Source organism: Perna viridis, chromosome 2, assembly GCF_037379345.1.
Source record: "Perna viridis isolate PV_CMFRI_1.1 ecotype Kerala chromosome 2, ASM3737934v1, whole genome shotgun sequence".
Classification (NCBI taxonomy): Eukaryota; Metazoa; Mollusca; class Bivalvia; order Mytilida; family Mytilidae; genus Perna; species Perna viridis.
In genome coordinates, this window is record NC_142446.1 from 41,093,927 (window position 1) to 41,108,112 (window position 14,186).

Genomic DNA, 14,186 nt, shown 5'->3' on the forward strand with positions numbered 1-14,186 from the left:
AAAATATGTCAAAAACTGACCAATTGATATGAATTCAACCGGGCATCTATACGGGCCAATATGAAAAAAAGGGGGCCAATATGGATCAAACCAGGGCCAATACGGCATCATAACTTCCAGTCGTTTGACACCGCCATTTTGAGTTAGAATTGGATTTCATGAACTTTGATCACCAGGACTAAAAGCTTCAGAAACACAAAAAAATATTCCATTTTTTACAAAAAGAATATTTAAGACTATCCTACAAATCATCTAGTTGAGTTGGTTAATAAAATTGTCAATAAATATGTAATTTCATACTGGCCCTGTTATAGGTTTCGGTCAATCATATTGGCCTCGACAGCCGTATTGGCCCTCGGCGATGCCTCGGGACCAATACGACCGTCTCAACCAATATGACAGACCTCAAACCTATATTTATTAACATATAGTGAAGAATGGAACCTTATGAACAGACACATACGTGTGTAAAGTAAATCTGCTAAGCTTTAATACATGTAATTGGTGAAATTTAAGGTGTTAGGGGGTTTTGGGGTTGGTTATTTTGCAGAGCGGAGCCCTCACTTATGTAATATAAGTATATTAATAACATATAATATAATATCTTTAATTATGTTACTATTTTTAAGTAATTTGGTTAGCAAAAAAATTAAGAGCTGTCCATATAAAAATCAGGCAGATCCATGATATAGGTGGCAGAAGGTAAATTTTATCCCACTGATTTTTTTGTTCCAATGTAATATATATATATATCATATATCATATGTATGTCAAATAGTTAAAGTTTATTTAAATCGACAATGGATGGCCCAGAAATTGACTTAAAATTTCCATGACAATGCAACCAAAGTTTGTTCAAATTAAAGAGTTATCTCAGTGAAACTTTTTTCAATGAATTTCAATGCTTTCTATATTATTTATTTCTGTTAATCAAAAACCAACTGCAACTTTGAGAAAGATTGCATTTGTGATAAGAAATGGCTGAAAATCTTTTGAAAATAAAATAGGTCATGTGCCACCCACTGCCTGGTTTTTGCATGGACCCCCTCTTAAAAGATTGTCATATTACGTACCGTCATTTTATTCATATTTTAAAGTTTATAATAAAAACAAACAAAAGTCATTTTTATTCAAATATGAAAAAGTAGCATAACATTTTTTTTTATATATATATAAAATCTGGAAATTATTTTAAAAAATGTATATCAAAGTCTAAATCCTTGCATAAAAGATCCATACTTGACTCAGTTTTAGGGGCCTTATTTGAAATAGTGCCAAGGAGAAATATATGTTTTTTTTTCATAAGTTTCATAATTATGTTATGTATTTCCAAATATGTTGCTGTTGTGGCATAACATTTTCTTGTGGTTTTAAGTTATGGCCTTTATATCTTACGTAATTATTTACTTCCGAACCAAAATTTAAAGATTGCATTTTCAACATCAAAAACTTGCAATTCCATGATAAATGTCTTTTCTTTTTTATCTGAGTACTTTAAAGTTTTTATTCGGATTACTTCGAATACGGAAAGCTATCAGAAATTCGACAACTATTAATACATGTGTAAAACCCATCGACTTACACCACGGAACCCTTTCAAATTAATAAATATGAAATATACATGTACTACTAAATATCGAAGCTTGTTAAAGATCATAATGTGGGTCGTGATCAAGTTATGGCACTGCATACTGCTACAGTGTAAGAGGTTGGAATTCCTTCATATCCCAACGCACCAAGACAGAAAAAAATAGCTTGCCAGACAACATCTAGCATTACTGCAGTAGGCACTGAATAGGTTTCTGAAACATTATGAAAGTGGTCAAAGAACTAAAACGAGAACTTTTTCTATAGTAGTCCAACAACAACAATCTAAAAACATTGTATGATTCAACACAAAACCCGTTCTAATTTGATTTAAGTTGAAATCAAACAACGCATAATTTCTGTTAAATTTAGCCAATGGATACAAGAATTTTTGTCTAAATGAAAGAAGTTTTAATTTGGGAGTTCTTGGCCTGTTGACCTCTTACTTGCCAAATTTAAAATTGGGGCTCAAAACTTAATCTCAACATACGATTATGATGTCTTCTTTGTATTACTTGTAAATTTGTTGTAGTTGGTTCCTTTAATTTTCATTTATTTATTGTTTATATCTTCTGCACTGTTATGTTCACTGATTTTACAAAATCTGACCAGTGGCAATTATTTATGCTGCCTGTTTATATTGTTATTTACCGGAAATTATTTAACGTAATGGAAGCAGGAGGTTTAGCGCTGTAAAACCTGGTTTGATCCACATGCTAGTTCCAAGTCAGGATCATTGAGGTAGTTTCCAGCTCTTTGGTTTTACCTTGAAATGGCTATTTAATATACGAGCTTTCCTTTTGTACTATTCCTTTTGACTATTGACCAGAGTTTATCTGTTCGGTAATTTTGTTATTATCCTTCATTCACAATATAAAGGAACCACAATAATTAAGTTTCTGTTGATAGCGCTCAAAGTTTTATTTCGGCATTTTAAACTTCATTGAATATTGAACAATTTGAAAATGGGACCGAAAATCCCAAAATTTAAATACACTGTCAGATTCAAAATAAATATAAACAAATATGTTTTTATTGAAGTAAATCAATGCCTTTTGGACATCATTGTGGATCAATGAGAAAAAAAAAACACGGTATTAGATTCAAATAACTGTAGAAATCAAACCCTGCTGAAGCTGATCAAGAACGAAGCAATTGTTACACAAATGGTTATATCCCCATTGTCTCAACATTCTTGGTCGAATGGAACCTTGTGAACAATTTTCTTAGGAATCAATACACTTTTACTTCATTTTTTTCCGGAAACTAGAAAAAAATAATTGGTTTTTATTTTGCCCTTTTTGTCAATCATTCAATTGAAAGCGGTTAGATTCATAATCCACCAAATGAACCAAAGTCTCGTCTCTTATTTGTCGTAGAAATCCGTACACCCATACCAAAGTTATTTTATGGAACAAAAAAATGTTACATGTAGTTTGTCCATGTTTTCTTGGTCCTGTATTATTACGGGAATAATCACAAAATCAACCCAAGACTGATTAGTATTGTAAGGAGCTTTTTGTTACAATATTTTGGAGATTATTATACTTAAACGTGCAAGTTATTTTTCAGAAACAAGGTCGGTGTCTTATTCTCAATAAATTAGGGCATAAACCCCAAAATCAATCCAAGCCTGACTTATGGGATTAAAAACCTTGTTGTATATGTACTATACCATAAAGATCCCGACGATTCTTGGTGTCAGTTTATATGTGTACATATTAATTGTAAATTTGGCTTGCGATTTCATAATTATTTTGCCTTAATCATTGTAACAACACCACATTAGTTTAGTGTTTTGTTTTTACAACATAAAACATAAAAATTCCTATTTCGCCTTTTTACCTATTTTCACCTGTTATTCACAGCGAAGGCGAAATGGGAACACACCGTAAATTGTATCTTAATTTTTATGTTTTCTTAAGTCGGAATTTTTTAATTTCTCCATTTTTTTAATTTCGTTTCGTTTCTTTTTCATTTCTCTTATACAATAATTCAATAACAATAAAAAAAATTTTGAAAGACATAAAGTCAGTGACACTGTATATCAATATTTTAATATAAAACATCCTTAATACAAAAAATACTTACAAAACCAAATAAACACATTACAACAACTTATATCATGGTTTTATCACAAGAAATTAATTATAAAACTCGGTTGGAGTTCAGAATTTTTTTTATCACGAATTTAGGAGGTCGACCTGGGGTTAGGGGCATAACTCTTAAAATCATTGATATGTTTGCATCATATTCAATTTCACCAAAGTCTATCAAGCTTTCATTCGAAATATAATGAATTCAATCCACGTTACTTTGATGCTTAAAAGAGATTATTGTAAAATGCTGAACAAAAACGTTGCAATGATTTGTAATTGTTATGTCCCTTACCCCAGCCCTACACCCTTAAAGACAAAAGTGTATTTACAATTTGTATATTTTGTCTTAACCAGTTTTGAACTGTTTCTATTAATAGGACAATATAGACTGAGTATTGTGCACTGACATGTATAAGTTATACAGCAATTTGTAAGACTGTCAATACTCGAAAAAAAACACGAAAAGAAAAAGAACTTAAACGAATACAAACAAAAATCAGAACACAGTCTAAAGTTCGTCATGAATGTTAGAAAACTTCGATTTTCTGTCCGGTTTAGGCATCTGTCGTAGCCAGAACTCTGCTGCATCAGGGTTTGCGTTTTGTTGTAAGGACATATCCCAGTTCAAATTTAAATATTTTCTGTCCTTTGTGTCAAATTCTTTCCACTCCACAGACCCTTTGCCTGCGTCTGGTACCCTGTTGAGGAGAATAAATAATATTAATATCAGGACCAGTGTTTTTATACATTATAAGACGAAGTATTACTATGGTAGATTACAATACAGAAGTTAACTTTAAATATTCTTGGTTGAACTCGATTTAATCATCGTATGTTGTAAGATTGTGACAAATGCTGCTTTGTTTTAGAACTAATTGGATGACAACAGTGTCAATAAAAGCATCGCCGAGCGCAGCATGATACGATCATAGCCAGTTTAACTCTGTTCAGTTGGGGCAAGTGTGGACACAATATTAGTTTTATTAGTAATTTGTTATTACTAATGTAAATTACTGTCCATTGTTTGGTATTTTTATGGGGGAGGGTAACACTAAAAAATGGAAAAATACAGGAGTGTGCCACGAGGCTACAGTAGTGACTATGAAACTTTTGTCAAAATCTGGTTTACCTTCCTTAAAAATAAGACGCTTAGGAATAATGGCCGCCGAGCCGAAACTTTCAAAATACTCAATAAAAAATCACCTGTGTATCCCATGAAATTATCAACTTTAAAAATGTATCCTATTCACTTTGAAAGGAACCCATTGTAGAAATACCAAAGTGAGAACTACACAGTTTGATCTCCACTCATTAAGGTATGCTGGAGCTAAAAATCTGGAATGAGCTGCCTAACGAACACCAACCAAACATATGATCAACAACTGGAATGGCAGCTCATGCAGATGTGACTCCTGCAGATCCTAGTGATAATATGTTTACTATTTTAAGATCTTTCTGTTTCATTCATTAGTCCAAAAAATAATTTATCATCTTGTTTCCTGTACCAGAAGAAAAAAAAGATAGGTAGGTAAGGAAAGTATTCAATTATTTAAAAAAAAAAGTTTACATTGAGTTTATGAGGAAACAATCTAGACTTTAATAGTACTTCAGCAAAAATGACCATAAACTGTTTAGGATACTAGGCACAAAACACTAGGGTAGGTAGGGTAGCAGGAAACAGACATATTATTTTTTGCCTTAATTTATTTATTCTTTCCGATTTGCATGTGTTAGGTCAATTTTTTAGTGCTTCGACTTAAGTTTGTGTGTTTTAATGCGTGAACATTCTTCTTATATCATATATCATATATGTATTGTGTGTGTCCAATGTGTGTGTATGTTTGTCTTAATATTGAATGTGTAGTTATTGTTGAAAGTTATCAGCAAGAAGCTGTACACGGCTTAATTATGATGTCTGTAATATGTCCAACTATAAATAAAGCTTAATTATGATGTCTGTAATATGTCCGACTATAAATAAAGCTTAATTATGATGTCTGTAATATGTCCGACTATAAATAAAGGTTATACGTCTATGTCTATGTTCACGGTCAAGTTGTTATACTTGACGTACATGTATATTGTCGATCAGTTCATAATGAACTCTATCGATTGACAGTGTGACTATTAAGTAGTAGTTTTTTTTTAAATATCAGACAGGAGGAGATTCATGTGTGTCAAAAACTCCACAAAATCACTTAAATTTCTTCTTTAGAGTTGAAGACCACTTGGCCAGTTTTAGTTTGTCATACGGTTGTTGCACTTCCGATATAAAAAAACTATATACGTAGTATATAAAATTGGCACTCTGTAAGAGTTATCGGTCTTGGTTGATTTATATGGTAGATAATTTTCTTTCCAAAATACTGATCAGTTTGCAGAAAGAACTTGAGTTGCGAAAATATGCGTCGTATGTAGACCCCAAAAGCATCGCATGTTCAGTTGATTTTTTTTTGTGTGCATGAATCATCTGTGTCTAAATTGTATACAGATTAGTACCTTTCATAAACATGTAGCTGCAGGTTTACATTACATACGTTTCCCATGTTGTTCAACAGGGAAACAAAACAAAATGAACATCTTTGTTACATATCGTTACAAGAAATGAAAGATATTATGAGCTTCACAATACGATCAATTGAATAAGAGACATTGAAAGCGCAATGTACAACGGTAGTAAATCAACAAATGGCTTACCCTGTTTTGGCAAATGACGTGAAATATTTTATCAGCTTGTCTGACAGCTCCTTTTCTTCGTCAGAAAACATACTGGACGTCTTGTTTAGCGAAGGCATGATTATTCCAAATTCAAACATGAATTGAAGTTCGTTGCCATGTTCACATCCTTTTGCATATTTAGGAAGAGGACCCAATAGACCACTTTCGCTTCCCTTTGAGAAAACATACTGGAAAGTTTTCCCCGATGATTCCGAAGAGCTATGAAGCTCAAGCATATTTAAAGCAGGAACAACAAACATTACATCATTTATGAACATAAGAGATCGCATGCTTTGTTCGTCCACGTCTTCTGCTTGATAATGGTTACACATTTTTTCTTTGATTGCGGAATCATCATTATACATCTTCTTAACATATGGTTTGACTACGCCTTCACATAAAAATCGAAATGGGAGGGATTCAAATGCACTAAAGTTAAAGTGCTCTTGCATTTGGGGGGTAATACCCATTGCAGTCAGGGCCATTTCGTTAGTAGTATAACCTGTCATAAAATCGAGCGACCTAAAGAATTGGGATGTCTCTGATGAGGGGTCCTTCAGTTCTAAAATTGGATCATTTTTAAACAGTTCACCATCGACAACGGGTGAGTGAGGCGAAATCAAAAAATCAAATTTGTCTTTTGGCATGTTTTCAGTTTCAAATATACTAGACAATATATCCTCGTAGTCCAATTGACGGAGACATGTAACAAACTTATTCATGTCATTTATAGGACATTGCGTTTTCTTTGCAAAATCGATCAAACGTTCATTTGTAATTTTCGCATTCTTTTGTGCCAAGGTTGTTTCACTTACTACTCCGCTCTGAGGAATAACTCTTTGGAACAGACCTTTGTTTGAAGGCATTAGGGACAATAGACTAACACTCCAACCCCCACCAGACTGTCCAAAAATAGTAACAGTGTTTGGGTCACCTCCAAAAGAAGCTATGTTGTCTTGAATCCATTGTAAAGCGAGTTTCTGGTCCCAAAGTCCGTAATTACCTACAGCAGCGGGATGATCTAGTGCAAGAAATCCTAAAGCGTCTAAACGGTAATTGATGGTGACAACAATAACGTCACCAGAAGTGGCTATCCAGGCGCCGTCGTATTGATGAGAAAATCCAATCATTAGACCACCTCCGTGTATCCAAACCATAACGGGTAACTTCTGATCGGAATCCAATGTCTTAGGAACATAAACGTTAAGGAAAAGGCAGTCTTCTGACACCACCTTTGGTTTAAAGTCATCAAATCCCATTGGTATAGATTGAGGACATCCTGCACCGAAAGAAGTTGCATCAAGTGTGTCCGTCCATTTTTCTACAGGTACCGGTTTCCTGAACCGTAAGTTTCCAACTGGAGGCTTTGCAAATGGAATCCCTCGGAACTCATAAACAGTTTTGTCGGTTTGTGTGCATTGGAGCTTGAGCCCTTTAATAGGTCCAAGTGGTGTTTTAACCATTGGTGTACTTGCTTGAACACCAACTGCTGCTACGAAGAATACTATTGAGTAACCTACACACGGCATGTTTCTAAAAATAAAAGATTCCTTATGTCAATCAACATTGATATATCTTAGTCAAGTGTGTTTATTTTTATCATATATTTAGTAGAAAATACAGCAGTTTTGAATATCTGATAAAGTGTTTCGTCACGTCACAACCTTTATCAATCTTTGTCTTACATGGCTAACCTTAATCACGCCCCTTTATCGCATGACTCCATCTTCATCTCACCCCTACTCGGAATTCTCTCTCATTTTTATTACGGGTCTTACTGACAGTTGGTGTTTGTTATCGAAATGAATAATCAAGTATATATTATGATGGTAAAAGCTGTATCACATGCACTGTAGCACCCTCGATCAATATCAGCACTCGTTCTGATATTGATATCTTGGGATGATATTACAGCATGTGTAAAAGATTTTGCCATATCTTATTTTCTGAATATATCATTAAACTAATTCACTGGTCCTGGAGTAGTTGGAGATCATGCTTCCCATTTAAGGAAGTGAAATATCGTATATCCTTGTTTTGTTCATTGTCTAGATTTATCGTTTCTATCTAGCAATACGTTTGGACCCCTTTTCGGTGGTTTGAGAGTTGTGTGAAATGCAGAAACAAAACAAAAATGTATTCAATATGTACTATTTACATGTATGCATCATTCTATTTAATCACAATATTGCCCGGAAACGAAATGTTCATAAAGTCTTGACGGTGATGGCATTGCATATTAAAAGTAAAAAGTTGCGGTCGTTAAAAATGGTATACCATTTTAACGACCCAACTACTAGTATTTACTTTCCCGCTTTCCTTTGAAAAGGTGTGACGGCATATCAAGGACGGGGGTATGGAATGGCTTGTGTTAATTAATGCAATTGGGATAAACATATAGTCTAGAAACCACTAATTCTACTTCCCATAGGCTTCTATGCTAATTTCACAATATTCAATGGCTTCTCTGGACTTTACCTTAACTTTAACCTGCAGAGGACTATATATCAGCATGATTCTACATATGTCAGCTCACAATCCTCAGAATGGCATGTAGGGTTAGCAGACTTGCAGTGCAGTACTGGTCACCGGAAGTGAAGGGTCTATAAAGAGCATGGGAAATCCCAGTGTTTTCACAAGATAGGGGTATATTTAGAAACCATTATGGAGATTAGGCTTCACATCACAAGAAGCAAAATGCACCTATAAAATGTACAGAAATGTTTTTCCTTTCAGAAACTGTTTAAATTTTTTAAATAAGATGAGAACTTTTTTCACAGCACTATGAGGAACAGGGGTAATTTCTACGTAGGACTATTTTTGCGTACCTTCCAAATGCCCATTGGTTGAATTGGTGGTCTGTAACCTAAAGAGTCACTTTCTGTCTCAGAAAAAATAAATAACTATACAAGTATCTTCCTATACACATACTGAATGCATTTGCAAAGTTTCAGTGAAATGTGACAAGCACTTTTTTAAATATTTGATTTTTAAATATAGGGTAACCAAGTTGTGCAAACAAAAAAGTGACAATATTCTACCATACTTAAATGCATTAAATATTTGCAAAGAACTTTTTCTGACTTTTCAAATAAAACAAATCAATCATGACTTGTGTTTTAACAATATTAATAAAGAGATAGCCTTTAAAAGTAATCATTTTCTGAAAAATTGGTCTATTTTTTGAAAATTTATGTCTGACATGCCTCCCCCTTTTTCTTGATCACATGTCAAAAACCCTAAATCTTTAAATTTTCACAAAAGGTGATATATTTGGCTTTAAATTTGTAAATACAGTGTTTTCACATTAAAACATGACCAGTAAAGGGCACCTAAAGCAAAAAAAGTACTCAAAAATGGATTTTCCATGTTGCCATAAGGAAATGTTTATATATCCTTAACTGCAGTAATGAAAGTGAGTTTTTCCTCATTTCTAACCAAATTTTTGCTCAAATCTACACAAAACTTGATTTCAAGTGCTGATTACCACCATATTGAGGTAAATGTAGCTCTCAAAGTTTAATATTTGATATTTTTACAAAATTTTCTACACTTTTTACAAGATAGGACATAAAAATCAGCCAAAAAGACCAATTTTCCATAATTTGGACCTATAACTGAAAAAAATGCATATTTTGAAGGATTTTTGTAGTGTATTCTTGTTTAATTCTACTATTTTGTTTAAATAGAAAAATAGGGTGGGCAGGGTAATATGAAACACAATTTTTTTTTATTTGGCCTAACTATCAAAGTTTACTATATTCGGCGGATCCAGGCTTTAAGTTTAGAGGGTGTGATGGAATTAAAGGCCGAGCAAATCGAGCAAGAAAATTATTTTAAAAAAAATCAAGATTTCATGCAAAATAAATCCTTATTTCAGGGGGCTGTGAATTTAAGGGGGCGTACGCATATTCCACAACTATTCATTACATAATTAGAACAATTAACACCAGTTACATTTTATAGCATTCTACCTCGGACAACGCTTTACATATAGCATTTAGTAATATACATAGCACTTGGTCAACCATCAACAATTTACTAATTCCGGGTCTGTCATATTTACCGTGTATATATTTGGTTGAGAAAGTATTTTCAGCCACATCGTGGCAAGGTTATTTATTTCAACTTCAATGCATGAAGTTCAATGAGGTGTAGTTTAACCCCCCCTTTTCCCAAACACACATAAAACTCATATTGGTTGTCCGCTTACAACAGAAAACAATTTAAGCGTATGCACTTATCTCAGAAAAAAATTCCGATACCTTAATACAGAACTTTTATTCGACCTATTCTACTACAGATCTTTCAATATCTTGGAAATATATACAAAACTGCAAACGGAATAAACGAGCTGCGGTCGTTTAACCCTCAGCCAGAACCAACCCCTGGATCCGCCTTTGACATTTTACTGTGATAAATATCTTACCTTACCAGAAAAAAAACGTGTTGTATGAGGTTAGACTTATCTGTCTATGTAATTCGAACGAATGTGTACGAGGAGTTACAATTTTTTGTGGTCGTATTAAAATGCAGCGGGGTTACTGTACTTCGACGTGATTACAACCCCTATTAAATCTGGTAAATGGGGAAATCTTTTCAAAAAGTTGTGAGTCCCTAGTTAAAACAGAAATAAACTGATTATACTTTACACAAACAAACAAACAAAGGCTATCTGACATCAAATATGGTAGCCCAGGTATATGAGGTTAGAAATTAGAACAAGTGTTTACGATGGGTCTCTGTCTCGTATTGATATCTGTGTATAACATTGTTATTTACGGAAGTAAAAAAATCTAGTGGTTTAGACATTTAAAAAATGCAAGTATAAGCATTTTTGTGGGATAAGGGTGTATATTATACATTTTAATAACTTTCTTGACAGGCGCGGATACCGGTGAACGCCTTCCCCGTAAAGTGTTTTTTTTTAGTTTGCATGAAAACTCGATTTTTCACAAATTCTATAACCTACAATTTTTCTTGTCTCCCTTCTCTCGGTCTTTGATTCTATTCCCGCCCTAACATGAAATCCTTGATTTGTATCGTACTACTACAAATCTCATTTATTAAAGACAAATTGATATAAAAAGAAGTGAGATACTGTTAAATAAAAGGACAATGGTTTTGGATTCTTTCCTCATCGCGGGGCACAGGGGCTTGCTCCCATTATCATATGCAGCTCCACTTGTATATAAAACACAAAGCAAGCCGTGTGCGCGGGGCATAAAAAGATGTGCATTATAAAAATAAGCTATTATTGCGATAAAAACCTTACCTTAAGAGAATAGATGTATATATGACTTGTACGTTCAATGAACTAAGGATTTATTTATGCAATTTTCGAACGTAAATTCGTTTACCATTTAAGGCAGCACACAAAAAAAGGTTACAGAAAACCCAACACCAATTGATCATCGCTTCACGGGTAAATAAATAAAAAAAGATTACTATATAAGGTAAGGGTTAGTAATTAGAACGGGTGTCGTCTGGTATTGATTTTTTGTTAAATAAACATGACGGTGTAAAGATTGTACTTTCATAGGAAAAGAAACGAATCACATATGAGGCATGAATGTTGAGACCAGAACAGAACAGAATCAAGTTTTTTTTTCTGCTTTCACTTCAATTTTTAGTTGCATGCGTTTTCTTACAAAGCAGGACAAGCAGGAAGTTAATATTTCGCAGCAAACAAAATCGCTAAGAAGCCAATGTCACGGGGTAAGGGGTCACTTTTGTTAAAATTGGATACCGGGGTGCAGCTGGAGTTTGAAAAAAAAAACACCCCTCCCCATTCGTATATTTGTCTAGCAAGAAAGTCCGTCCAATTCATATATCTTTCAGTGCAAAACACATATCCGTTCATAGATTCTACCACATCAATTTGGTTAATTGAAGATTGATTGATGATACAATAGGATGACAGATAATTTGTATTACCAATAAATTATACATTTAAATTGTAGAAATATGACCCATCGATATACATTGTAGTACAGCCCAGAAATGACTACCCATTCGGATAAGAAATTAGAGAGTAATCAAGGGAACCAAGGTTATAGCGGTAATCAAAAGAATGTAATCCAGGGACAAAGACCAGACATGGAAAACTGACATACAGAAAATTTATGACCTAGTCATATATTTCAACTCTAAAAAAACAGACCCATTCCAGCGGCACGTCCGTATATACTGGTATAACCCCCGGACAATGTTTGCCCCATCATAATTAAGCCAAATACCGAATTTTAGATAAATTCATCTAATGGGAGTCGAACGAGATAATGGAGACGATATTCGAACGGTCGGAAATAAAAAAGGCAACATTGAAATCTTGTATATATATATATATATATATATATATATATATATATATATATATATATATATATATATATATATATATATATATATATTATTTGACCTTAAATTTAAACCAGAAAAAAATAAATAATAATATGCCAGTTTTCGAAAATTGGAATCTTGTATATTTATTATTTGACCTTAAATTTATTCTAGAAAAATTAAATATAAATATGCCAGTTTTCGAGGCTAAATTTTAAAGCGCGGTTCGTTTATTGCAGAATTATTCAACACACACACACTAATTAAAATTAGATCTTAATTGATCCCCTTTTTATATGTCGCATGCGAGATATAAAAAAGGGGGGCAATTAAGATTCGATTTTAATTAGACTGACACACACATAACATAGTCATACGACATCAACTCATTTGAATATCTATAGAACAGGAATAACATCAGACTGCGGACTGTCACCATTCCTGAGAAAAATGCCACCGTCTTAGCAAAAAAGTTTGATCCGTCATTCTGTGTAATAATCAGGCAATGGGTGGCTCATTATATTTCTCAATTTGGTCTTTTGTTATCAAATATATTCAATACATCTAGAAAACAACTTAAACGTAATTTAAATTTATCCTGAAGCATCTGTAATGTAGATATTTTTTACTGCTTTTATTAAGAAATGCGGGAAAATTTTCCCGCCTTTTTTCCATAGTGCATTTCAACTAAATTTGATCTATCAATATCTTAAAAAAGCAAATTTTACAAACACTTTCATGGTTATTTCTGGATGTCATTGGGTACAAATACTTGGTTAATGCAATAAAATATCTGGGTTTTTTCCCTCCATGTGCCACACTTTATACACATTTGCCTGATTCTTAGACTGAGAAGTACTTTAAAAAATATGTTAACATTAAGATCATAATATTCTTGTTAACAGTTTTCTTTGTTTCTTTCAGAGGGAGATAGGATAAAATGCGGTCTCTGGCTCTAAAAAAATAGAACGACTTTGTACAAAGAAAGGTTTATCTTTTGATAAATACTGCCGTTCACAAATGAACTAAACAGTGACGGATAACAGAAGAAGGTTTCGGGGTTGAAACCCACACCTTTTGTTAGAATATTTTAAGAAATGATATACATATTTTGTGTAAAGTTGAAGAGTAAAACTTCCGAGAGTAGTTTCAGATGTTTTGTTTCATATCAATTCAGTGGCAGATCCATAGGGGGTTGGCACCCTTCCTTTTTATTGAAAACTCGTCATTTTTATGAGTAAAATTGACAAAAATAGTAAATAATGTCCCAGTATTCCTTTTTTTCTGAGAAACTCTGCCTGGCACCACTCATTTTAAAGAGTGTCTGTATCCGCCCTTGAAATTATATCTTGTTTTTCCATAATAGACATTTCTATAGAAGTTCCCTAATTTATTATGATAATAATAATAATAATAATAATAATAATGATATATTTAAAT

The 14,186-nt window shown here is 33.3% G+C and overlaps 1 protein-coding gene across 4 annotated transcripts; it reads right to left on the bottom strand.

The window, feature by feature from the left end:
* Positions 1-3,625: 3,625 nt before the first annotated feature.
* Positions 3,626-11,884, bottom strand: LOC148625080 (cocaine esterase-like). Of its 4 annotated transcripts, none has more exons than XM_088568355.1 (3): positions 11,765-11,884; positions 6,384-7,937; positions 3,626-4,384 (listed from the first exon to the last, which is right to left on the bottom strand). In XM_088568355.1, the coding sequence occupies exons 2-3, from the start codon at positions 7,931-7,933 to the stop codon at positions 4,195-4,197; spliced, it is 1,740 nt and encodes a 579-aa protein (XP_088424481.1). In that variant the 5' UTR covers positions 7,934-7,937; positions 11,765-11,884; the 3' UTR covers positions 3,626-4,194. The 4 variants fall into 4 exon arrangements, with proteins under 4 accessions (XP_088424481.1, XP_088424480.1, XP_088424482.1 ...); XM_088568354.1 differs by having other exon boundaries at positions 11,680-11,829; XM_088568356.1 differs by lacking the exon at positions 11,765-11,884 and adding an exon at positions 11,057-11,131.
* Positions 11,885-14,186: the final 2,302 nt, after the last annotated feature.